The 27,356-nt window shown below is 41.8% G+C and overlaps 2 protein-coding genes across 6 annotated transcripts; one reads left to right on the forward strand and one right to left on the reverse strand.

Annotated features, from left to right (window-relative positions):
• Positions 1–6,001: 6,001 nt before the first annotated feature.
• TRIM14 (tripartite motif containing 14) lies at positions 6,002–15,819 on the forward strand. Its single transcript, XM_082074962.1, is given in 7 exon segments — positions 6,002–6,219; positions 8,744–8,839; positions 9,715–9,948; positions 11,034–11,060; positions 11,064–11,196; positions 12,345–12,437; positions 14,199–15,819. Coding segments are annotated over 7 exon segments (1,296 nt in total). The 5' UTR covers positions 6,002–6,036; the 3' UTR covers positions 14,729–15,819.
• NANS (N-acetylneuraminate synthase) lies at positions 15,816–25,566 on the reverse strand. 5 transcript variants are annotated; one of them, XR_014186231.1, is made up of 7 exons: positions 25,375–25,566; positions 23,976–24,191; positions 20,558–20,657; positions 20,148–20,302; positions 18,856–19,122; positions 17,167–17,681; positions 15,816–17,055 (listed from the first exon to the last, which is right to left on the reverse strand). XR_014186231.1 is itself a non-coding variant. In XM_082074965.1 (7 exons), exons 1-7 carry the CDS (start codon positions 25,504–25,506, stop codon positions 16,169–16,171), a joined length of 1,050 nt encoding a protein of 349 aa, XP_081931091.1. In that variant the 5' UTR covers positions 25,507–25,566; the 3' UTR covers positions 15,816–16,168. The 5 variants fall into 5 exon arrangements, 3 of the variants coding, with proteins under 3 accessions (XP_081931091.1, XP_081931092.1, XP_081931090.1); XM_082074965.1 differs by having other exon boundaries at positions 15,816–16,273; positions 17,607–17,681; XM_082074966.1 differs by having other exon boundaries at positions 17,607–17,681.
• Positions 25,567–27,356: the final 1,790 nt, after the last annotated feature.

The following is a 27,356-nucleotide window of genomic DNA, read 5'->3' on the forward strand; positions in this document are numbered from 1 at the left end:
GTTCTAGCCTTTACTAAGCTTGGTAAGTTTAGATTGCTTTATTTACAGCATATGGATATTCCCTTGTCAATTACTGCTTTCACAAAGTTCTGTGCTTTTTCAAACGTGCAAATAGAACGTAAGTCATCAGTTCAAAAATGTTTGTTCTGCCTAACACAGTCTTGTGTGCTCGCTTTTGCAGTGGATTACACTGTGCCATTTACACTGGCTGTTCTCACAGTGCCGTTTTCCTTTCTGAAAGAACTCACGTACCACCAGGTTTCTGGTACTTAGAACCAAAATTAGCAGATTTTCATTTTGAAACGAACAGCTGATGGACAACTTGGAGAAGTAACACACCATCCTGGTACACTTAAAGAGCGTAAGTGAACAGCTGTGCAGATGCCCAAGTGGGACAGCAGAGGCTGATGGTATTAAATGTTGTGTGTCAGATAAGCAGTGTTAACCTATTATATCTGTTTGCACGTTGTGTTGACTTACTAGCATATAAAACTTTCCTCCAAGCTTCTAGTTATCGTAGTTTTTTTCAGGTTTACTACCAGCCAAAGATAGCCTCATGGTAGCTCGTTTTGCTGTAGGAATTTGAACAGGTATTTCAGATACTGTGGTGGAAGAAGATACCATATTTGATAGACATGGTGAACCTTCTAACTGCAGCATGAGTTACATGAAAGATTTGTGATTACCCTGTTCACCAAGCCCAGTAAGGCTTCTGCTGGGAGGTCTGGCAGAGAGAGCAGGAACAAGTATAGGATTTTTTCAGTAATGTTTCCAACATTGCCTCCGTTTCTTGCAGCCATTCCCGTACCTCACCCTTTTTTCTTCTCACGCTTATATGTGATACATTAATAGTTTGCACACACACATCCCAGCAACTTCCCCACTGGTATATTCAGCTGTATTTATACTTTTATTATATTAATACAATAATATCATAGGCAACTATAACTGTGCTTCAGCTAGCGTTAGTAACTTTGAAGCAGATTTCTCAAACCACTGATTTTGTATTTTGCATAATTACTCTGCCTTTTTACTAGAAATTATAAATAAAAAATCTTTCATAAGTGATGATGCTGTAGCAGAAAATAAGCAGTAAGCCTCAAATAGAAGCACTCACCACTGTCAATCCATCCTGGAATCATAATAATGTCTGCTGGTGTGGCCCTGAGAAAGCAGTATTGGGTCAGCAGTATTACCCAACTGGTTTGTCTGTACAATTTGGTAAATTATTTTTTATGTGATAACGCTGCTATTTGAATTGTTTTGCTAGAATGGCACCAAACAAAACAGAATGATATTGTATATATGTGTTGCTTTTACCTATGTTACTGCTGCTCATATGTGCAAGCAGCTGGTGTGTTTTTGGGAAGCACAGTTTTGAGTATATACTCCTTTCTTTGGCTTAAAGCACCCACATCAAGAATTTGACAACACCTTACACCTCAGATGATGGGTAAATGGTACCTACTTACCTGCTAATATTTCTGGACTCTGCTTCCCAAAATCTGCTCTGTGGCTTGTTATCTACCACAGTCTAGTCAGAGATGTATAATGTGCCTTTTGGGTAGCAACTCCAGCAGCTGTACTTTGGCCTCTGGAATACAACCATCTGTTACTCAGGCAATTGCTCTGCAATTGGCAGTGTTGAGCAAGTATGCAAAGAACTGATAAAACAGTAGAATATCATGGATAAGCAAAGGGCAGAGGATACAGAGAACACCTGTTCTTCAGAAAAGCTGAGTTCCTAGTGAATGCAGGTGGATTTCAGTGCTAACTTTGCTGGGCTGTTCTAGAGCAGTGTTGTTGATGCAACAGATGCGTTAACACCCGGTGAAAAAACAAAGTAGAAAAAATAAAAAGTGAAATCAGAATTATGTCATAAATAGAGGTAGATGGGAAAAGATAATTCGGAAAAAAGTAACGATCTTCTTACTGTTAGTTACAGGGTTGTCTGTAGCAAACAGAACATGTTGCAGAAAGAATCTGTGGCTGAAGCCAAATAATAAGTGAAAAGGAAGAGAAAAACAAAGTCATACAAGATAGAGTGGGCATGTGAGATGCGTAGGTAACAATGCCAAAGGTACCCAAGGGTACTGAGGGAGCTGGCAGAGGTGCTTACCAAGGCTCTTTCAATTATTTATCAGCGGTCCTGGCCTAACCAGAGAGGTCCCAGATGACTGTAAGTTGGCAAATATGATACCCATCTACAAGAAGGGCCAGAAGGAGGATCTGGGGAATTACAGGTCTGTCAGTCTGACATTGGTGCCAGGAAAGTCATGGAATAGATCATCCTGAGTGCCATCACACAGCACATATAGGACAACCAAATGATCAGGCCAAATCAGCTTGGGTTTATGAAACGCTGGTCCTGTTTGACCAACCAGATCTCCTTCTGTGACAAGGTAACCTACTTAGGGAATGAGTGAAAGGCTGTGGATGTTGTGTACCGAGACTTTACTAAAGCCTTTCACACTGTTTTCCACAGCATGCTTCTGGAGAAAGTGGCAGCTCATAGCTTGGACAAGCACACTCTTTGGTGGGTAAAAAAATGGCTGGATGACTAGGTCACAGAATCACAGAATGTTCCAAAGAGCTGTGGTGAATGGAGTCAAATCCAGTTGGCAGCGAGTCAGGAGTGATGTTTCCCAGGGTTCAGTATTGGGGCCAGTTCTGTTTAATTTCTTTATCAATGATCTGGATGAGGAGATTGAGTGCACCTGTTTGCAGATGACACCAAGTTGTGTGGGAGTGTTTATCCGCTGGACAGTATGATGTTCAACAAGGCCAAGTGCTGGGTTCCGCACTTGGGTCACAGCAACCCCAGGCAGCGCTACAGGCTCGGGAAAGAATGGCTGGAAAGCTGCCTGGCAGAGAGGGATCTGGGGGTCTTGACTGACAGCTGGCTGAACAAGAGCCAGCAGTGTGGCCAGGTGGCCAAAAAGGCTAACAGCATCTCAGCTTGTATCAGGAATAGTGTGGCCAGCAGGACTAGGCCATCATCACCCTGTACTTGATGCTGGTGAGGTCCCACCTTGAATACTATGTTCAGTTTTGGGCCCCTCACTACTAGAACAATATTGAGGTGCTGGAGAGAGTTCAGAGGAGGGGCAACAAAGATGGTGAGGGGTCTGGAAAACAAGTCATATAAGCAGCAGCTGAGGGAACTGGGGCTGTTTAGCCCAGAGGAGGCTGAGGGAAGACTTTGTCGCTGTCTACAACTACCTGAAAGGACATTGTAGCATGGAGGGTGTTGGTCCCTTCCCAAGTAGCAAGAGATAGGACATGAGGAAATGGCCTCAAGTTGTGCCAGGGAAGGTTCAGATTCAATGGTAGGAAAAATTTCTTCATGGAACAAGTTGTGTAGCACTGGAAGTGGCTGTCCAGGGAAGTGGTTGAGTCACCACCATTGGAGAACAGCAACAAAGCTGGTGAGGGGTGTGGAGCACAAGTTTTATGAGGAACAGCTAAGGAAACTGGGGCTGTTTAGCCTGGAGAAAAGGAGGCTGAGGGAAGACCTTATTGCTGTCTGCAACTACTGGAAAGGAGGTTGTAGCATGGAGAGTGTTGGTCTCTTCTCCCATGTAGCAAGTGAAAAGACAAGAGGAAATGACCTCAAGTTCGCCAGAGGAAGTTTAAATTGAATGTTAGAGTGGGATATTTGGAGTGATGGTGTTTGTCATCTCAAGTAACTTTTATGCATGATGCTTTCCTGGAGACGGCTGAACACCTGCCTGTCGATGGGAAGTAATGAATTAATTCCTTGTTTTGCTTTGCTCGCATGAGTGGCTTTTGCTTTGTTTATTAAACTACCTTTATCTCAACACACAAGTGTTTTCACTTTTACCTTTCTGAATCTCTTCCCCCATCCCACCATGTGTGGAGTGAGTGAGCAGCTGTGTGAGGCTTAGTTACCAGCTGGAGAGTTGCATACAAAGTGCAGGGTCTCTCCTGCTCTTCTGGCGTCTCACAGCCACAGTGCAGCATTTTCGCACAGTGTTAGACAGTAATGTACTGGGGTGAAAGCACATCTGATTTTCGTGAACTACTTCAACACCTGACTGTCCACTAGTGTTTACACAAACATTTAAGTTTTATTATAACTCTCTAAACAAAAACACTAAAAAGCCCAGAGAGTCTAGCTCAATAAGATCATTTGCAAAGTCCCATGTAAAATGAGAAATAATGCCTTAGGTACCAAAAACCTGCAAATTTTAACACTGCAAGTCACAAGCCTCAATAATGTCTTTACAGACAAAGCAGTGATGTTTTTTGGCTAGGTAGACTAGAAAGTGGATGGAAAACTGCCTGGACTGCTATGCACTGAGTGCTGTCCTTAGATGTATGAAGTCCAGGTGGTATCTGGATACTGGTGCCATTCCTCAGAGACTGATGCTTGGCCCATTGTGCTTTAATATTCTTATCAATAACCATGGCAGTAGGATGGAATATGCCCTCAGCAACTTCGCTGTTATTACAAACCAGGACAGGGTGGAGCAAGTGATGAGGAATGGTAGTTGCAGGCAGGGTCACTCTTCTGAGGGACAGCGACGTGCTGCAGAAATGTACCAGCACAAAGACAGGCCTCTGGGCTTATCCAGCCCACAAAGTAATTCTGCAACAACTAAGGCTGGATACCAACAGGCTGGGGAACAACTTTGTCAAAAAAGGAACCAAGGTCCTGGGCTGATTATCTCCCGACAGTGTGGCACACACACTTCCTTGGACAAGACGCATGTTGATTCCATTAAGCAAACTCTCCCTAAGACAGTAATGGAGCTGAAACACAGCATGTCCAAAGAGATGTGGAAGACACTGGACTTGTTCAGCCTTCAGCAGAGACTCCGTACTGTCTACAACTCCCTTAGGGGAGCACATAGAGAAGATGAGGCCACAACTCTCCTTGGAGGGCACAGTGAAACAACATGGCACAAGTTGTAATGAGGAAAGTGTTTATTTGACCCTAGGAAAAGTTTTCACTGTGAGGATGGCCAGACACTGGAACACGGTCCCAAAGAGGTTGTGAAATCTGAATTTTTTACTCATTTTACAGCAGGCCCTGGTGTTTTTCTGCATGTGGAGGTGAGAGCAAATGATCTCCAGATATCCGTAAACATCCTTGTAATACCATAACTCTAGCATGAAGTCATAAAAAACCACTTCTGGATAAATTATTTCTATATCCATGATTATCTCAGCAGCTCTTTGACAGGCACGAAATTCTACCTGCTTTCAGTGGTACTGCTCTTGCTTCTCAACACTCCACATCCTCATGTATTAAGACATACAGTGATGACTGATGCTCAGACTTACCATCAAAATGCTTATTTTAAAATCTCTTCCTCTTTTTTCACCTGTTTTGTTGTTTTTCTGTTCAGTATTCTGGATTACTTTTGTTCACAGAAACAAGCAGATTACAAAAACCCTTCTGAATTTGTTTGACTGTTAGTGAAGAGTTTTGGCCAAAGAAAGGAAGTATGCAATCTCTGTAAGAGTGAGCATTTTATTTTGACTTCTATAAATGAGACATTACACAGGAAAAAAAAAATATAATTGAAAAACAGCAAAGGAATACCGTGAAGACAAATTGTTCCTTTTTTGCATCAGATTAAGTGCTTTGCTCAGCTATAAAATTGAGGGCATTCCTCATTGACGCATCCAAAATTCCACAGAACAGTCCATTTTGCAGACCATGTACCAGACGGAGGCAGCTGCCTCTCCATTCAGCTCCCGCAGCACTGGTTCTGCCCCTCCCATGCACACCTGGAGTTGGGTGTAGTTCTTGCCAACATCTACTGCCGGGCACAGAGCGCTGAATCAGGGCATAACCCACCACTGTCACCGTGGGGCTCAGCATCGGACCCGCTCCGCTGCCCGCCCTCTCGGAAGAGCAAGTGGCACGACGAGGCCGTCAGCCACGGGCATCACTTCCCCTGCGCGCCCGCGGGCCGTACGCATCTCACTGCTCCGGGCGCAGCCACCACTTGCCTTTCGGAGCTCACCATCCCCGCCCGACTCACATCCGGCACCACAGCCACTATGAAGCAGGACAAACCGCGGGCCCTGGCCCCAAGGGCGCGGGTTTGTGGCGTCCATGCGGGGCGGCCACTGGAGTGGTTTTGCAAGGACTGCGTCTGCTGCGTCTGCGCCCTCTGCCCGACCCTGGGTCCGCACCGCGGACACAGCGTCCACCTGATGACCCACGCCGTCCGCCACAACCAGGTGAGCGCCGCAAACAGGCACCAGATGGTTTTCCCGAGGGATGCCTGGCCCAGTCCAGTCTGGCCCAGCCTGTGCCTCCTGCGGAGCCTTGGGCGTCCGGGGCTGCCGCACCTTGCTGCAGGTTTGCCGTGGCATGGACATTTTCTGCTAGACCAACTGCAGCAGAGTGGGGAGACGGGACTGGGGTATATCCAGGAGCTGGAGGGGGAGGCGGCACGAGACACAGAGCACAGATCTTCCTGATTTGTTTGTGTACCTTGCCGGTTTCTTCCTCACTTCTGGGACTTGTACAGTGGGGTTTTCTTTTGCCAGGGTGAAACGGTGGCAGCTGTATTAGTGATCTAGGCAAAGTATCTTCAGCCTTGCTTTGCTTGCCTTACAAGCAGCTTGAGGAGCTCAGGTTTTGTTGTCACATCAATTTTGTAGGCTGTACTGCCTAGCAGAACAAAGTTTCTTTGCTTTGACAAGATGACTTTGTAAATCCCACATGGACAGGGGTCAGTATGCTGTCACCGCACAGGGACATGTGCATGAGAGGGAGAGAGTTATCCAGTCACACTCCAAGCGCATATGTAACAGGAGTGTAAATCAAGGGTCAATGGGGAGGTGACATTGACTATCAGGTCACATGCAGCAGGACAGAGCATGTTCTCTATTAACTCCTTGGGGATGGGGTGTACAGGTGGTTGTGGGTTAACCTCTTTAGGCAGCTAAGCACAACACAGGTGCCTGCTTACTCCCTCTCACTTGCCCAGTGGGACAGGGGAAGAGGAAAGGAAGACTAAAACCAAGAAAGCTCAGGGGCTGAGATAAAAATAGTTTAATAAACAAAAGAGAAGTGGAAGAGGAGAGAAAGAGAACAACACAAGTGATGCGGAGGTAGTCACTCACCACCTTCCGTGTGTACACCGATGCCCAACCAGGTCCTGAACAAAAGATGTCCAGATGTTCAACCCACTGAAACCCCCTCCTCGCTGTTTTGTTGCTGAGCATGATGTTATATGGCATGGAATATCTCTTTGGTTAGTTTGGGTCATCTCTCTGCTTCTGTCCCCTCCTAACATTTTGTGCACTCACAGTGTAGTCACATCTAAAGCACATACAAACTGCTATGAGGAAAATTAACTCCATCCCAGCCACAGCCAGGGTTCTTCCCTAAGTTTTTTTATTCATCTCAGTCCATAGAGCTGTCCGTGGAGCAGTCCCAGGAGGCTTTGCAAGCTTGCCCAATACTTCCTGCTTGTGCTCTGTCTGTGTGCTGTGGTGCTAACTTTGGGAGGCTTTAAAATGTAGTAACACAGAAGTCTGATGTTCAGGAGCTTTTTTTTTTTTCATTCATTCTTTCTTTTTTTTTCCTTTTTTTTCTTTTTCTTTTTTTTTTTTTTTGCTTTCACAGTTTCGGAGAGCTTCCTCCCACTGCTTCTTTGGTATTTTGGAGCAGTGTTACAAGGAAGTTTCCTAATTCCCACAGATTGTGTACAGATGCACAAGTCACGCTAAATTTCTCTGGCACTTCATTGCACTTTATGTTAGAAAGCAGTGCAAGGGCAGAGGGGAGTATACTAGGCCACAAGCAAACAGCAGCACAAGAGAAGGACCATTGAAGAAGGCAGAGCAACTCAGAGCAATGTTCCTGCATGCTGGTGTGCAGCATCCAGCTCCTTTTGCCACTGGAAACTTAACTACAGTGTTTGCATTCCCTTCACTGGTACAGTGTGTAGATGCAGGTATTGTACTATGGCAACCTGATTTGAGCCAGAATAAAGTGCACAAAGTGACACGGCTCTGGAGCTAGCTTATCTGATATTTACTGAGAGGGTCTGTTATAATACTGGTGCAATGAGAGCATGGAACAGCATTGCTTGAATCTTTTATGGTACTAATGACAGAAATGCACCACCAAATGCACCAAGACTGTTCAACCTGCTGGACAGAAGACAGCCAATCTCAGAGGGCAGCAGGTGGGAAGTTGTGGGGCTAGACACAACAGAACATTAACTGTGCTGTGCTGCTCAGTGTATCTCAGGGCACACCACAGGTATCACAGATACTATGATTACCAGCCAAGATAATAATATTGCAGGCATTCAGACTACAGCATCAGTGTAGTCATAGTGGAGTATTTCTCATTACTATGTTGTACACTGGGAAGCAGCCTGAATATTCACTCCAGCTGATCCTCTGAATAGAAGTACTTGTGTAGCTGCCCTTCAGCTGCTTAATGCATGAGAATGTAGTCTTGAAATGCACAGTGCCATAGATTTAAATATTTTTTTTCACCATACGTTTCCCTATTCCTTATGAAGGTGGTATTAATTTGCACAACTCTCTGAATCTTACCAGTGAAACCGCCAGGAGCAGGTGAAACGTTGACATCCTTATGTTTCCTCACTAGTGCTTTAGTAAGCCTCATAAACTGAGTGCTTCAGTGACATACTCCCCTATATGGAAAGCAAGTTGGATAATGATTTCTGGTTTTTACAAATGTTGTTATGAAACAATATTGTATTTTGTTGCTGTGTAGGAACTGATGGCATTGTGTTTGAAGGATCTAGAAGAGAGAAAAGAGCAAGAAGCTGGTAACAGAAGAAGAATAGAGCAGGCTGTTAAAGATCTGAAGGTAAAGTGTGGTTTCCTTCTCCACTACATGGTCATTTTCCAAGGACAGACATTTTGCTTTCTCTGTAGCTATTCAAAGACCCAGGCATCTGCTGCTTCTCAGGAAAACAATGTATTCCTTGTATCTGTCAAAACATATTACCATCAAAGTGAGAGAAGAGGGAAGGAGTCTCCAAAGGCTTGGCCCTGACTCCCTGATCAGACAGACATCTCTGGAAGAACAACGTTGAAATTTTTGTGCAGAGGAATAGTAAATAGCCACAGCTATTCTGGCTTCACTTGCACTGAGCTGCATTATTGAATAGTCTGACTTCAGAGTTAAGTAAATGCAAGAACAGTTTTATTGATTCTGTCTTATAGAATGGAAATGTATGTGAAGCTCCACCTCATTTATAGAACATGAAATGGCTTTTGCCTCAAGGTGCATTTCTAAGCATCTCTGTTACAGAAATGTCAGTAAGAGTTGGAGGGAACTCTGTAGAGATTTGGGACATTGTGGTTTGATGTCAGTTTGTTTTGGAGGCTTTATTTTCCTAGCAGCTCTCTTCCCCTAGCTTCCTTTAAAGATGAGCAAAGTGTTGCTACCAAAGGACCAGGTCTGCTGCTTGTAGCAGTTAGTACCTGGTGCTGTTACATTCCAGCTGAAAACAGCTTTTTCTGCATAAATAATAGTCTTGGAATCTGCCCTCAAGCTTTTCCATCCAGCACATCAGCAGGTAAATCATGGCTGCACTCCCTTCACACCCCCTTCTCCAGAGATGAAGCAAATCAGTAAAATTCAACTGAGATGTAATGTTGAAAGCCAGGGAGAGACATTCGTGAACTGTTTATGGTCAGTTGAGTATGAGTGGGGGTATTCTGCTCCTTTATCCATAGATGCATGCCATTATGAGCAAAAGGCAGCTATCAGGCAAACTGGCTGAGCTACAATTACTACTTCAGGAAGAGGAAAGTCTGGCAAAAAACTTAATTGATGAAAAAACTCGGCAAGTCCTTGAAGCACATGATCAGCAGTTGCAGTCCTGTCAACAAAAGCTTACAGCCCTGGAGACATTCTCATGTAGAATCAGACAAATACAACAGCACAGTGATCCTGTTCAGTTGCTGGAGGTGGTAGTGTATGGTCTCCTTCTACCTCCTACACTCATAGTCCCTGGTAAATTGCTCTAGAGGTCTCCTTTGTAAATCCTTGTGTATGTAAGCAGCATCATTCTAACTGTTTTTTAATAATTTTGTTGGTATTTTGATGAACTAGTTTGGCTCCTGATTTTTGAGCTGTCAGTTGTTCCTGCTATTACATTGATTTCAGCTTTGTATAAAATTCATGTTAATTTTAAGTATATATGGAACAGAATTATGTTTGTCTCTTAATCTTGAAGACAAACAGTGTAGCAGTTCTTTCCTTGTGCAGGGTAATACGAAGGTCTGAGGAAAGGCAGCCATCTTGGGAAGCTTAGGAGGAAGGCTACATTGTTGCATTTATTTAATTGCAAGAGATCCTAGTCACACTCAGCAATAGCCATCATTTTACTGGAGGGGACAGTATTTTTCTTTTTGCCTGTAGATACATGTCTCCCTCCTAATGACCTTCACTTTCCTTGGGAAGGGTGTGTTGTCATGTGCTTATACCCTGACACAAGCCAAAGGATGCCATTCTTCATGAGAAGGCCTATGGTGTGTTTTTACATCCTTGAAACTTAGCAAACTTGCGAGTTTGCATTGTCATGAGTGATAAGGCCCTACCATTCTGCTGTGTGTGCTAGCAACATACCTCTACATGGGAAGCTGCTCTTCATGGTTTTGGAGAGACTTTATGTGGAAAAGGTTGGATTTTACTCTTTGGATTGCTTTAAAAACTTTGTGGTTTAATTTTGCCATTGTTAGCATTCTCACAAAGGGTCCTAGCCAAGTTAAGCTCATTCCCATCTTGGAGTGTCTTGGAAGGCCCTGTTTAAACCATGACTGCTGGGTTCTCAATCTGTGGGGTAGTCCTTTGCTCCACTATCAGGAGAAGCTAATGGGCAGGCTAATGAGCAGGCTAATAGGCAGACTGAGCACAGCAAGGTTTGCCCATTATGGCCTACATGTTTACCTCTAGTGATGGAGCCGTCCTTGCACTGCGGTGTGTGGGAGCTGGAAGAATCCATTAATGTCAGTGTCTTTACTAATTGGAGAATTTGACTTTCTGCTCTCAGCAGTACAAAGAAATTGAGAAGGAAATGTAGGAGACCAGGCATCTGTTAGAATGGTGGCATCCAACACCTTTCTCGTTTGAGCACATATTGAACCATTATAAACATTTCGTGACAATTCTTGAGTCCATTCTACAGAAACCACTAGAAGACCAGCTTAAAAAAGGTGCCTCGAGAAGTGCTGTGAATTTTGTTTTCTCCTGCTTTCCTTTTAAATAAAATGTGGTATGTAAGTAAGAGCAGGACTTTCTACCATGAGTAGAAACACGGGTTTCTCTTTCAACTCTGAAGATGGCCTTTTGTGCCTTAAAGTTTGTCTGATGCTTTTTTCTAGCTCTATCGGTTATTTCAATACAGCTTTCTTCTTTTTGCAAATCTTATTATGCTTATATCCCTAGACCATAACACCTACACAATGTAGCTGGTCTCTCCTTTCAGACACTGTTGGGTGTAAGTGCTGTGGCAGGACATCTGCCAGGCATAGAACATCATATACCTGTCAAATTCGGAAGCTTTTTCATATTGATGTACCTGGTGATCTTTCTCTCTCAGGCATTCTGAAAAAATATCTGGTTTTTGGTACTTTAAGGGTGGGTTAACATGATCTGCTTGGATCTCCTTTTAGCTTTGAGCCAATATTTTATTCTTAAGTGACCTTTGGCAGGATTAAGACAGAGAGTTTATTATTGGGGGACAGCCACAAAGCCAAATAAAGACGGGGGGGACCCTGCCACGGCAACACTGGTCATTCCGTTTCACCCAGATACCTTTTAATAATCCCTTTTCTAAGAGTTGCCACCAAGAACAGTATAGCAGGGTGCTGGGAAAATAGTCAGACGAGCTCTGAAAGGCAACTGCAGGATGTGTGGAGAGCTGCCAGACAATACTGTGCATGTGCTCTGTAGCCAGCATCTGCAGTTGTCTTCTGCTGCCTGACTTTGTTCTCATCTGATAGAGGGGTGCTTTTTGAAGAATGAGAGTTGCTTACTTGGGGTTGTGCTCGATTGTGTAATTCCTTGGCAAGAGTGGGATCCATCATCTCCCTGCTATCCAAAGAGCACGAAGTTCAAAAGCATACAGAGTGAGTAGTGTTTCCCCAGCAAAACTTATACAGTTTGTTCCATGGAGTTGGAAAATAGAATGTAACAGAATTAACTTCTCCAGGATTTTGGTGGATTTGACACTGAAGAGGCAAAACTCAAATACTCTGTCCAGCAAAATTGCCAATGGTGTTTTACCTTTAAAATCTTGACAGTATAGCCATGTTCTTCCACTGACAGACTCCCTAAACTGTCCCTTTTCATCTCTGCCCAGGTGTTTTCAGTAGCCTTAATGCCACTGCAAAGAAGGAGCCTGGACCAGTATTGAAAACCATGTCTCCTGTTGATCGATTTTTTTTCATAAAACATAAGTATAATTGAACAAAATTTAGAAGTACTTTGAACACTTATGGCTCAGTCACTGAGACAGTCAATTAATGTGTATTGCCACTGTCTTAAAACAGTATCTTAAAAGGGTTCTGATGTTTACGGTGTTTGCAAGGATCAAGTGCTTGGCGCTGCCTGAAAGTCATTATCCTTTTCCATACCTCGGGTTGGGAAATAAATTTTACTTTCTGACTGTGAAATTTTGATCCTTTGTTTTTATTCAGATCAAGACTTTTCTATTTTCCACATCATTGTGGTCTTTTGTTAATTACATGTCCATCATGTAATGTCTTAAAGGTCAATCTTTCCTCTGCTGTTGGTAGGAAAGATGTACAATGAATTGTTCCATCTCTCTTGTGGGAAGCTGATGGACATTTCCTGTGGTCTGCCGCAGATGAGGGCTGTAGCTGTTTCATTGAAAAAGGAATTTACTCACTCTGAAAAGCAGCTTTAGGATATTAATTATATTTATCATCTGGCATGTAAAGCATCTACACTTCGAAGTTTATCTAGACTAAGATTAAAATAATATTCAGTCAAAACCTGCTATGAACAGGGTGAAGTAGGAGTCAAGCAGTGTTTGTTGCAAGTATGCTGCTGTTCATTTCTCATCTGGATGTATCCTTATACTTTGTTTTCTTCATTAACATGAAAAGATAGATGTGCTCATTATTTGGAATAATTTTAAGTTTACGTTTTATCACCAGTACTCTAGGAAGTACTCTAATTCATAACAATGTATGTTCTTTTAGCGACCCAACTCTGACACCGTTTTTCTCAGGCTTGACAAAAAGAGTTAAGGGGATTATTTAAGGATGCCAGATCCCATTTTCAAAAGGAGTATCTTGGTTATTTCTAGAACATGAAATCAGAAAACACATGCTAACACAGTAAATTATTGAGATAGAGGATAAAATCAAAACTTTTGTGAGACATGCAGCAAATCAGTATTGAAGTTGTAGGACAGTGTCTTCAGAGAAAAATCTCTTAAAAATCTTCTAGCTTTTTGACCTACACTATGTGATTGTGTCATTTCAAACTTGTTTAATTTGATTATAGATTTTTTTTTTCCTGTCTTTGTGATTTCCAGTCTCACAACAGCTACTTTGTGGTGTAAGTATTCTAAGCTGCTGCTGAATAAGACGGTGGTTTCTAAGGTGTAGTTTCAGACTACGATTTTATTTTCTGAATGTCAAGTTAGGAGATGTGCTATAAATCCTCTGGGAGCTGGTAAGCTGTTCCTTTGCAATGTACATGATGCTGCTGCTCAGAGCTGTGGTGCTCTGAGGAAGAGCTGAGAAACAGACTCCTGGTGCATCTTCAAATGGGATTTAAGCAGAATGTGATTTCGCAACCTGAGTCCGCTAAGTGCTCTCTGAAACCCTTAGGCTGTAATCCCACCAGAAGCCTCCAATTATTCTGCATAAAGCAGAAGCTTGCACTGTTTGTTCCCTAACCTAGCTGTATTCTCATTTATGAGAATCTCATCTTCTCATTTATGAACCATGCATATAATGACATATATTTGTCTTTTGACCTGCTTTAAAGCCTGTACAACTTTAAAGCATGGGTGCATATGAATAGCATAGTGCTTCTCATTAAAAATGTCAGACTTTTCCTTTCAAAACTGCAGGTTCCAAGACATTGTCAGCTGTGGGATCCTTTTCAAGTTTTTTGTAACTTGGACTTCTTTTACGTGTCATGATAAATGTAATAAGTATGTTTATGGTTTTGACGGCAGATGCAAGATCACCAACCTGGGAATATGATAGCATTCGTCCAGGGCTGAAATTGTCTGATGACCGTCTTGTAGTAAGCTGTAACTGGAGGAGAATATTTTACCCTTGTTGTCCCCAGAGATTTGATAAATTATGGCAAGTGCTAAGAAGAGATGCATTCCTCTCTGGGAGCCACTACTGGGAAGTTGACCTACTTCATGATGGAGCAGGATGGTGGATTGGTGCAGCCTACCCTTCCATTGGTAGGAAAGGAGACTCTGAAGCCTGCCAACGGGGCTGGAATAGAGCATCTTTGTGCCTTAAGAAGTTTGATCTTGAATACTGGGCATTTCACAAGGGGGAGAGAATCCCTATTCTGATAGAAGATGATCCTGATTGCATTGGTATTTTTCTGGATTATGAAGCAGGAATCCTTTCATTCTACAGTGTTACTGATGGTATGGCTCATCTGCATACATTCCACTGCAAGTTCACAGAACCAGTTTACCCAGCCTTGAGGGAAGGGTCCATTGGAGTATGCAAACTAACATAGGCAATGAAGCAAAATGAAACCTACTATTTCATGCTTTTTCTTCTGAAAGCCTCTTTAGCAATGACCTACATTAATTAATCACTGTCATATGGAAGTTGTAACTGTGATGCTTTTAGAAGGTTAACAGCTAAATTCAAGAAAACCAACTATAATTTTTAATGTATATGCATATTTCAATGGGGGAAGGTGATCCAGCTTTTATAAATGGTGTCAATGTACCACCTTAAGTGCTATATATAAAATTTTTTGTACATCTTTCAACTTGCAAAAAGTCTGGTTTGAAGAAGCGTATTACAACTCAGATTTGAACCTGCATATTGCTGTCTTTTTTAATTAACTAACTCCCTCCCCTCATCTACCTGGAGAGGCTGCACTTGTGTATGGTATGGTAATAGGTATGGTAATAGTATGGTAATAGGTTTCACTTGGTTCAAGCTTCAAGTTCATACTTCCTTATTGTTACAGTTGACAATGCCAGATTTGGGTAATAAATGCACTAAGTTTATACGTATCATGTCAGAAAAATCATAGACTGGCACCGACTGTTGGAGAAGTCCCTTCAAGTAAAGCTATAGTAGCAGCCTATAGCCACACTTAATGGCCACTAGCTGGTCTTGTGACAGAAACTCTGAAATGTGCTTCTGGGTGGCCCTATCCTTCCCACAGAGTAGAAACACAAGAAACAATTGTGTACTACCCCCAACAGAAGATTAAACACTAGGAGGACCCACAGGTGCCATAAAAACACTAGGTCAGTGGGGCACTTCTGCTTAATTTATTTTTGTGTCCCATTTGCAAAGACTCTTTAACTGCAGCTGGATAAAGGTACGCTCACATAAAACTAGGAGAGACAGCCTGCAAGTTTCTGTATAGGGATTTTTTTTCCCCAATACAGTAAAGTCCCAGAAATTTTTGAAGCCTATGTTTACAGCAGCCTCCAGAACCAGGCCTGCTGGATTGAAGAACCACTGCTACTTAAAGCAGGTCAGGTAAATCTTGTGTTGTTCAATTACTAAAGGTCCTGGAATCATCACCAGTGCTGGCAAAGGCAAGGTCTGACCATAGGCTGAAACACAGAAATGACAGCTTGTTTTCTGAGATACATTTATTCTCAAATTTGAAATAAAAATGAACAAACAAACAATTGAGTAGTTTTTTAATGTAAGGCATCAATCAGAGCTCACATAACAGTCTAACACATGATCCAAAGACTCATTGCTTCCCAGTTTAAAGATACAAATACAGTTTCCTCAGAATTGCAGAAGGGTAAACATTTTGAAAGTAAACAGCTCACAGGTACAGAACACCACCACCAAATTCAAGATACTTCACCAACTCATGACCAAGAGGTATCAAGTTCCAAATAACCATCACTAATAAATTATTCCACCACAGAAAAATGCACATGAATTATACAAGAGCAGTTCTGTGCCAATGAAGTTAATTGAGGAATGCCCATTTGCAGTTGTTGCCAGATGTCTCCTTCCTGGATGAGCAGTGGGCTGATGGGAGTGGGATTGCCTTTCTTACTTGAAAAGTGTGAAGCTGTGATGAAAGAGTAGAGTACACAAGAGGAGCACTGACCATCATGCTGAAGCACAGTGATGTGAACTACTCAAGCAGCCAGCCTCAGCTGTCTCTTAACACAAGCATTAAGGACAAAAAAAAAAAAAAAACTACAAGAAAACCAAATCAAACAAACAACAAAAAAACACCACCCAACCAAAAAAAAAAAAACCAAACCAAACCAACCAACTAAAAAAACCCAACCAACAAACAAAAAACCCACAACAAACCCAAAAAACACCAATGTATTTGCTTGTTAGTACAGGAAGGAGGCTGCTGAATCTTCACCAGTATTTGGCTTCCTACATGAGAAATCACCCCAAGGTACAAACACAGGTAATCAAAATGCAGCACAGAACTGATTTAAGTTTCCAGACTTCGCTCAGCTCACAATAAATGCTTTTGACATTTTCTTGAAGCCTAGGTTAAGTTTACTTTGATTCATCTCAGATGTGTTTTCCCACCCTTGATCTTTGTCTGGCTTACCTTCTTGCCTTTCAGTTCACAAGAAGGCTCTTGCCCCTTAAATAGGACCTTTCTACATATCCAGTTTGCTTCCTTTCTTGGTACTTTTAAGAACCTAGCTTTCTCAAGGAGCTCATTTTCCCCAGAGTGCAGATTCCCACAACTGACTGCTGTGAGACTTGAGACTTTTTATCCTAAGGCTTTCATCTTGAGAAAAATCCATCAGGTTGCATGTGTAGTTTTTTGTTCAGTGTATGTAAACTTTCACTTAACTGCATTCAACTCCAGCTAGCGTCCTGTTATCACAGTGGTAAGGAAAACGGCAGAGAAGAAAGGAACATCAAAAGACAGGAGGTTAGAACAATTAAAAGCGTAGACAAAATTATTGCAATTTACTGTATTCTTACCAGAAAAGGGAAGCTGGAAAGCAGCAAACTGTGGTCTTAGATTTGGCAAAACTCCAAATTAATCTAGGTTAAGTGGAATGGAGAAAACAGAAGCATGGTATTTTCTAGACCAAATGCTATACAGTTTCTAATAAAATCACTCTTCATAATTTACATCCCCTTGCTTCAGAAACTTCCTGCTAATGAGACCCTGAAAATTCTAACTTGTTACACCCTTTTCTTCTAATCTACCATGCTGCTATACTTACATATGTTCTGCAGTAGTGCAGTACTACATCATGAAATATGGAATGGAGTACTTTGGTTTAGCACTTTACTTTTTTGACATGATTTTCTACTGCTTCCTCAGTGATGGTTTCATCTTCTTCAATATTTTTTTTAACCTTCTGGCCCACCAGATCATAGATGGCTTCTGGGGGAAATCCCTTGGGTTCTCCTACCTTCACTGTCAGCATGTCAAGTGTCAGTACTGCACCTTCAGGAATTGTCACTTTCGCCACAACAGACTTTCCCAGCTATAGGGAGAAATAAAAAAAGTTCAAGCCAAACACATTCCTAGACTTAGTATACCAAAAAGGCTAAAAAATATTCTAAAGTTACTTGGGAACAGGTTGCATGGAACTGGCCTCCCCACTACTTCTTATTTCAAATGAAGGTTGAGGTAGCATGGAAATCTTTACTATAACTAGGCTGCTGGAACATCCCTATCCTTTTTGAAATCAGACAATGGCTCACTGGAATTTTTCAGAGTCAGAATGGAAGGAATCTGATTAGATTGACTAGTGTTCTAGCTTAGTCTAAAAGTAGCTTGTATGCAGTCAGAGAGACCTATTACTCTTATTAACTGAGTACTTTGTACTCAGCACGGGTGAGGGTGCACCTCAAATACTGTGTTCAGTTGTGGGTCCCTCACTACAAGGAAGACACTGACATGCTGAAGCAAGTTCAAAGAAGGGCAGCAAAGCTGGTGAAGGGTCTGGAGCCCAAGTCTTACAAGGAGTAGCTGAGGGAACTGGGGTTGTTTAGCCTGGAGAAAAGGAAGCTGAGAGGAGACCTTATCGCCGTCTACAACTACCTGAAAGGAAGTTGCAGTGAGGAGGGTGTCAGTCTTCTTTTCCCAAGGAACAAGATGAGAGGAAATGGACTCAAGTTGCATTGGGGGGGTTTAGATTGGATATTAGGAAAAAATTATCCAAGGAAAGGGTTGTCAGGCTGCCCAGGGAAGTGGCTGAGTTACCATCCCTGGAAGTCTTTAAAAGATGTGTAGACATGGTGCTTAGGGATATAGTTTAGTGGTGGACTTGGCAGTGCTATGTTAATGGTTGGAGCTGATGATCTTAAGGGTCTTTTCCAACCTACATGATTCTATGATTCTACTCAACTTAGTTAACCACTTGATGATATACAAAGAGCTCCATTATACTCAAAATTGACAACATTATACTTTGGTAAAAATAGTTACTGACTGCCAAGAACAGCAGATAACAGAAAATGACAGGTCTACACTAATATTTCAGCAGGCCAAGCATTAACACTGTGCATGCTGCTACTCAGCAGCAGAAATTTTTGAGAGCAGAAGCAGAAACACTGCTGCAATAGACAATTAGCAATTTATTTTTTTGAAGATATAGCTATTAGCTATAGGCCCAAATAAGTTTCAGCTATACATGAATCAAAAGTAAAAGTTACCTTTTCACTGCAAGCCATTTCACAGGGCAGGAGTTGTTTGACTGGAGAACCCATTGCTTTTTCCACTGTACGGATGGCTTTCACCAACTCCGCCAGTTCATTTGGCTCCAGAGATGCTTGGTGGTCACTTCCTTTCCATGTTTTGTTGAGAGTCACGTGGCGTTCCACTACTTTAGCACCCATAGCAACAGCTGCCACTGAAATGGCTATGCCAGTTTCATGTCCCGAGTAGCCAATGGGGATATCAGGAAAAGCTGACTGATATGCCTTGAATCATGACAGAATTGGTCTGAATTACCAAGGTAGCGATTTCAAGGAGAAAGCATATTTAACAGTGATAACTGCTATAAAAGCCATGGGCAATTACTGTGCCACAAAAAACCACCAACAACAAAACCAATAGTTGGTTATACTGAGAATGATTTTTTTTTATATTCAACAAGTCACACTGCATTACTGACTGTCATTTTTAAAGAATTTCACTAGGATTATCAATACTGACACGGAAAAGGAGGTACTTTAAATTCTACAACTTCTCTTATGCTTTTCCTTTTAATTCCAGGTCTTCAAAGCCTACATCACTGTAAGTTACAGTAATAGAGCAGTGGTCTATTTTCATCCAAAAGTTACATCTGTATCCAAAGCACATTTCTCCAACCCCATATTTAAAATCTGAAGCGACCCTTTCAGCCATACATAGGGGACAGTCACCTACTCCTAAAGGCAATTAAATGCAGCCATGTCCCATTCTATGAAAAATAACATACTATGTCTGCATTAAGCTAGGCAAGCGCTTGAACACCAGCCAATTTGGGAAAATTATCTTGCATCACTATCAGGCATATCCAAGTAATATTTTCAGTGAAGGAAACTATACAAGGGCCTAATCCATTTTCTTCATTGCTCTGATATTCACATGAAGCACTTTTAGCAAAAGTTCCTGGTCTAGCTCCCTATTTAGAATTCCATGCACCTTCATAATGGTAACAGTATGCATAATTTATCTTTTAGCTACAAGGCACAGTGTTAACCTGTTAACCATATGTCATATTTTCCTCTGTTTAATTGTAATTAATAACAGTAACATCCTTTATCGTATTCCTCAAAGCTGAGTTCTGCTAAAAGAGGATCCAATGTGTATTTTTACTTCAACACTTGCATGAATTAGTGGAACATGACACATTTTCTAACTTCTCAGAAGCAAATTCCAGCATTCCTAAGATCTGGAAACATATCTCAATAAAAGTGCATAGTCTTTCTCTGGTATGCTACACTCTGGGTTATTCACTGACCGATATAACACGGAGATTGACATCCTCTGGCTGAAGTGGGTACGCACTGGTGCACTGCAGGAAGCAGAAGTTTGGATTGATGGCCTTCACAATCTGATAAACCCGATGCATTGTGTCCATTGACTGCATCCCACTGGAAATCACCATTGGGCGACCTAGCCATTAGAAAACATGCACAGGTTTTGTCCTAGGTCTATAAGAAAATGACACAATATTAAATTATTAAAGTAAATGAATTCAGTTAGACTAAAAAATGAAGCTAGGTGAACCTTTTTTCCCCAAGTCTGATGATAATTTTCTTTTAAAGGTACTTGAAATTTTTTTCCAAAATCAGTTGGAAGAAATATCTAATAACTGATCTACTGAGATACAGTCATGTTTACCAAGATGGTTCAAAATAAAATGCTTACCTTTTTTTGCAGTCTTTTCCAAATATGGAAAATTGTTTGTATCTCCTGATCCTACTTTGAAAAATGGAACATCCAGTTCATGTAGAAATTCCACAGCCATCTATAAGGAAAAGAAATCATTGCATTTTTATTTTAATACACCACTTCAGCTGGATCAAAGATAAAGAACTGGGAAAATTCTGGGAAATAAACAGCACTTCAAAATAGCAAACCCAAAACTTAATTAAATAGGTCATATAGATATACTGCCCCAAAACACACTGTTACTGAAATAACATTTACTATTCTGAGTATACTAGTTTCTGACTTCCCTCCAAATGAAGTGTCATTGAGGTGTCTTCTTTTTTACTTCAAAAACAGATTTTCCACAGGTTTTTGACTGGGACCCCTGTCTCAAGGCGGGCTCTTTGGTCTCCCAGCCATAGGTGGGCAAGCCAGCCATAGGTAGAGCTGCTTAGTACAGGTGAGCTCAGCTGCTCCTCTAGCTTCAAGATGAGCTTGTGGGCCACAGCATTCTTGCTTTTTTTTTTTTGGTGCTACCACAGAGAGCAACCATGTGCAGATGGGAGCTTGCCTGTTGAAGAAGAAATGTACTACAAGCGTGCAGTCTTCCTGCCACATACTTCCTGCAGGTCAGAAATACTAAACCACGAACAGAGTGCTTAAAAGTAGAAGTAGTCACTCTGAAAAATTGTATGAGTATACAATAAGCACCCGAAAAAAAACTAGGTGCGCAAAAAAGGGAATTTCAAAATGAATTTGCTTCTAGGAAAGATACTAGAAAATACTAGAAAATAAATATAAATTATGCCAATAATATAAGTTTATTCAAATGTTAATTATACTCTGCCTTCTTCTAAAAATGTACGTGCTATATTAAAGACAATTCAGGAATTGAGGCTCCATGAAATTCAATATTGCATGAGCCTTTTAAAAATTAGTACTTTTAGGGAAGAAAACCACAGACCTATGGTGGGGAAGAGATACTGGAATCTCACTTACATCCAGGGGATACAACGAAATTGTTACCTAATTTTTTCCCGCTTCAACCACCCACAAACACTTTTAATTTCTTCAGCTCATTCCTTGTTGCAGTCAAATTTACTTTGCACCAGGGAAAGAGTATAACGTCCAGGAGGGAATCACATCTTCAGTCTAATTTTTCTGTCATAATTATGAAGCAGATTCAATTTTGTGTACCTAGGATGTATAACATCTCTTTAATATAGTTTATTCACTAAGATGCATCGTGCATGAAGACGATTAATACACTACATTAAAAAGCCACAGATCTAACCTGAGATCACAGAAAATGAAATATGGCAGATAAGGTCACTCTTTATAGGTAAATCTCTCTTGAAAATTGGCAGGTTTTATGTAAGAGATTGACGGAAGAGAAACTAATCTCAAATACTATGACATTAAAGGGAGTGGTTCAATGCGATCCTGTTTTGTCTTCAGTAGACACTGGAACAGAGTACATAAAGGAATTACTCATAGCCTTTATATTTACTTCACGCACCACTTTATTGATTTCCTTGTAGTTAAACATACAAATTAATCTCTTTGACGTATATGGAGTTTCAGAGATTATCTTCCATTTACAGAAGTTAACGTATTCTCAAGGATTTATTTCGTCAATTTATGCAATGTTTGCCATATGCTCCAAGGCCATGTCTTGCAGAAATGGCACCGGAAATCTCAGGAGCTGTGTAGTGTGATTACTACGCAAAAAAGGCAGCACAAACATGCATCAGTACTGTTAATTAGCTGATGAGGCCACACACAAAGGAGAACAGCATCTTCAGAAAGAGGGATTCCAAAAGTGATCTTAGCAGCTGCATATGAAAGGTGTTCTGCATTGCACTATAGCCTTGGAAAGCTGGAGGTTTTAACATCAAAGAAAGAGTGTGATTTTTTCCTCACCCAAAGGCATATGGGTCTTTAAGATCCCAGACACAGAAGTCCAAGACTACTGTATTTAATTACTCTTTTCTTAAAGGAGTAGATGTTGTTAAGCAGGTCTCCTAGACATGAAGATAATAATAAAAGAAACATCACAACACCCTCTTTTCACAGATCTATTTCTGAGTCCATGGCATTGGGCTTTTGCAATACATGCAAAACACTTTTTTGTCTGTCAGACATCTGAAATAATTTTTTATGGTATTTGGTGCTCATACCAACTCGACTGGGGCACAGTAATTTAAGGATTTTGGTTAATAGGACAGTAGGTTGGTAGATGCTGTGAGAATGGTCAGATTACTATAAAAGACCATGAAAAGGTTGAAGGAACTGAAATTGCTTAGTCCAGAGAATATAAAAGAGATGTGATAATGGTGTTCAAATACACAGAGAGGAGACAATGAAAGTATGTCAGATGAGGCAGGACAAAAAACTATGAGAAAGGAGATTAAGCTGATACATAGCAAATTGTCTCAGATGGTAAGGAGAGTGAAGCATGGAACAGATCACCTTAAAATATTGAATACACCTTATCTGTGTCCCATCCTGGATAAGGCTGCTTGCAGAAAATAGGGACACTGCTGTGTTTGCCTTATGAACAAGTGGCTAGTTTACTTCTGGAAGACTCTTTCAGTTTGTTTCTCTATATTTTCTAGGCCACAAGGAAAAGTAAAACAATCTATAATCCCTGATCTGTATTGAGGTCTAACTGCTACCTGATCTTTCCAGCTTACACATTTCAATTGTACACTGCCATTTGTTAATACTGTAACTAACATCATTTTGAGGTAGGCAACGTCCAAGAGTTAAAGTATACATCTCTTAAGGGGGAACAGCAGCAGACAAGCTTCAGGAAGTTTACAAGCTGGTGACTGACCAAGAGCCCACTGACAAAAATCAGTAAATGCTTCAGGAGCAATAGGGCAAGGTAGAGACCCTCTCTATGAGATTAGTAAAATAAAAGGAATATAAGCATTTCTGCTGCTTAGAAACACCAACTGGGGTCTAGTAAACAGCATAAATTAAAAAAAAAAAAAAAAAACAACAAACAACAGGTAAATAATCAGGATTAAGTTGAGAAAGCAAATACAGAGGGAAGTTTGAAATGCTTGGAGCCAATATACCAGACAGCATTGGATAGTGGGCAGATTCTAGTCTTGGTCTAAACTCTCAAAGCCTTGATTGTTTTCGGAGTTCAACTGAGGCCTTGTCTCTATGATTTACTGCGCATAAGCACCTCAGCATACATGGCACATCTTCCAAAATACTGTCATCTACTCGGTCATTACAGAGACACAAGTGAAGCAGCAGAAGTACAACTACACTAGTTTTTTCATTTACAAATTCAACATCCATACATATTTAGTATTCCTTTTATGTAAGAACTATCATGCCCAAGTAATAACCAACAGACACAACAGACACAACTGTCATTCCAGTATGGCTTACATACCTCATCCATGCCAGAAGCTGTAAAGAAAATGCCAATCTCCTCTGCATATTTTCTTAGCTCTCTATATTCATCATGACTGAACTCCAAGTGGCGTTTGTGTTCCCCATAGGTCTTTCCCCAAGAGTGTTTAGAGGTATAGGGCCTTTCTAAGGCTTTCTTGTTGAATTTGTACTCCAATTCACTCTTCTGGAACTTAGCACAGTCTGCTCCACAGTCCTGCAAAACAAGCTGGTACACACTGAGTGGAAGTGCAAGTGAAACTGCGCTCATCTCAAGTTTGAGCACAAGGATTGTGCCACTAATGTACTCACTCGCAGTGGAATTTTCACATTATCATCATAGCAGTCACAGGAATGGTACAAACACAGCATGACAGCGGACCTGCACACATGAGCCCTTTTATTTCAAAATGCATGTATACTTAGTAGAGCAGCAGTCTAGGAAGAAATCACACTAAAACTACAGAGTTGAACTGCCTTTTGCTGTGCATGCCACTTAATTTAGAGAGTTGTCTCCTGTGGTGTTTTCCAAGCTCTGCCATCACATGATAATTCTACAATAAAATAAGTGACAGGATTCTGTAGAACAAGGAGTATAAATCTGAAATTTGTCTGAAGTAATGCAAACAGTGAAGTTAAATTCTAACTACACTGTTTTGCACTTACACCACAGTCATATGGTTATTATTTCCTGACTTCTTCACTGAGGATTTGCCACTTGCTAACATAGGTATATCTAATAAATATAATACCAATTTTTAAAACAGCTTGGCTGTCTTACTAGTTAACACAACTATTACCTCAAAAAACCCTAGTGTAATCAAGTCAAATCGGAAGTTTATCAGAGACAGTTCAGCGGTTACTTGTTTCTTCCCATACTGGGCATTAGCCTGTGACAGAATTGAAGGATTGCTGTCACCCCTTGGTCACTGCCTGCGTGTGTACCGGCGTGTGCCGGGAACGAGCCAGGGCCTTCCTAACAGCAAACACGATGTGATCGCGGGCTGTGAGCTACAGACAGAACCGTGCAAAGCAAGAGCCGGTTTAGCGGGGCCCTCACTACGACCGGCTCCTTGCAGCTACTTTATTTTTAAAAGTCCTCTCACGTGGTGCCGCTGCCCGGAGACGACGCTCCGGGACCGGCGTGTCCCCTGCGGGGTAGGCGGGAGGCTTCACGGCCTTCCGTGGCTCCCCGACCCTCGCCGGTGCCCTAAGGCTCTCGCTCATCCGCACCCCGATGCCTGTCTCATCCGAGCGAGGGGGCCTGCCCACCCGGCGAAAGAAGCGCTAAAGCGCGATGGGGCGGCCCTGCCCTGCCCCCGCGGCGCCGCTGCCCTGCCCCCGAGTTGCCCCGCCGGACTGGCCACCCTCCCACCAGAGGCAGGGCAGACCCCGCGCACCTTGGCCATGCGGATCATACGCTTGGCGATGTCCAGGTCGCCCTGGTGGTTCTGCCCGATCTCCGCGATGATGAAGCACGGCTGCTCGCCGCCAATGCGGCGCCCGGGACACAGCTCGAACTCCCGCGACATGATGGCCGCCACGACACCGCCCTCCACTGCCGCATAGACGCAGCCCAGCTCCCCGGCAGGGCCACCGCCTCGGCCTGAGGCGGGCAGCCAATCCGTGCTGCTTGTGGGCGGGGCCGGACGACGACACCTCCCCCAATTGGGTAGCTCCCAGGAGATGGGCGGAGCTGCGAAGTTGCTGTCTACGGGACCGCCAGGTGGCGCAGGGCGGGCGGGAGCGCCCCAGGGAGACCGCGGTCCGTGGTGCTGTATGGGCTGGAGTGGGTGGATTGTATTAACATTGTCTGCATTTGCACAGGATACTGTACAGGATATAATTGGGTTGAAGTGCCCCTAGCAGAGGCTGCTTAATATATTTACCCCCAAACTAATTACAGGTTCTTCCTCTAACCTGTTTGTGCACGCTGTGAAAACTAGAATTTCTGTTATGTAAAAAACTGCAAGCCTTTACACATTGGGCAAAATACTTCGTATTTTCAAATAAAATTATTTGAATGGATCAGAATGTTCTAGATGACTGCATTCTGATTTTGCCTTAAAATATATAGATAAGTAAGATCATTTGTAAGACAAAAATAACTAAAAGGTGTAAAACATAAACGTACAATTCTAACAACAATCAGATGGAGTATGTGTGTAAAAAAAAATCTTAATTCCTTTTCCCTTGAAGCAAAATTGACTCCAAATGGAATATATTGCTGTGGTTTTAACTAAACATCATTGTATAACAGACAATAGTAATAACAATGTCAGATAATGCTACACACATATCCCTTATTTCCGCTCAAACTTTTGCTTTCCTCATTAACTACCTGCTACTTAGCTGTGACATTTTGCCCAAGACTGGAGTTAACTTCTTCTAGAGCTTTAATGATAAAGAACATTGTAGTGAAAATTTGTATGTGTGAAATAAAAATTGATTGTTCAGCTTGAGGAGCAAATTTCTGTGTAAAAGAACCCCGGTTCTGAAGGTCAATTATACTAACAGGATAGCTTAATGAGCAATCTGTTTGCATTTGTTGCATGCAGTGGTTTATTGACCATAACCATTGAATAACTAAATTTTAACTCAAATAAAACCAAACCAGGAACTACCTGTTTTAAGGTAATATTATCAGTCAGGAATTAAACCAAACAGAGCTGTTCTTTGTGGATAGAGTCCACCCAGACATCAGTGTGATCTCAAAAAATGTGATAAATTGTTTCAATTTCTCTTGTCCTCCAATCCAATTGTCTCTTGGCTGAACCTGATAATCCTGGAAAACATTTAATTGCTTATTTACTTACAATAATAACTTCTTTTTTCTTTAATACAAAAGTATATCTTTGTTTGGGGAAAAATTATAAGTTAACAGCTCTGAAGAAAGAAGTACTCAGCATTCAGAGGTATTCACATGGTTAGTGTTGTGGTTTAACCCCAGCTGGCAACTATGACCATGCAGCCACTCGCTTACTCCCCACCCCAAGCGGGATGGAGAAGAGAATAAGAAAAGGAAAGAAACCTTGTGGGTTAAATTAAGATCGGGACAGCAAAGGAAGAAATAGTATTAGTAATAGTATTAGTAATAATATTAATAACAACAAAACAAGTGATGCACAATGCAACTGCTCACTGCCCACAGCACTGATCACCTGTTAATTCCGAAGAAGTGGTATTAGCCAGCTCTGGTCTATATACTGAGCATGAAGTCATACGCCTTTGGCTAGCTTGAGTCAGCTGTCCTGGCTTTGCTCCCTCCCAGCTTCTTGTGCACCTGGCAGAACATAGAAAGCGGAAAAAGCCCCTGCCTACCCAGCAACCACCAAAACAGTGTATTATCAATATTCTTCTCATGCTAAATCAAGAACACAGC

This window comes from Streptopelia decaocto, assembly GCF_964273445.1.
Source record: "Streptopelia decaocto genome assembly, chromosome: Z".
In the NCBI taxonomy this organism is placed as follows: domain Eukaryota; kingdom Metazoa; phylum Chordata; class Aves; order Columbiformes; family Columbidae; genus Streptopelia; species Streptopelia decaocto.

Excerpts from the sequence above, each read along its gene's own strand:
- NANS (XM_082074964.1), bottom strand. The coding sequence starts at position 25,506 with ATGTCGCGGGAGTTCGAGCTGTGTCCCGGGCGCCGCATTGGCGGCGAG. Across the intron at positions 20,658-23,975 it reads CAGCTTCTGGCATGGATGAG|ATGGCTGTGGAATTTCTACA; the intron begins GTATGTAAGCCA and ends TTTTCCTTATAG. Across the intron at positions 19,123-20,147 it reads TCAATCTCCGTGTTATATCG|GCATATCAGTCAGCTTTTCC; the intron begins GTCAGTGAATAA and ends TCATGATTCAAG.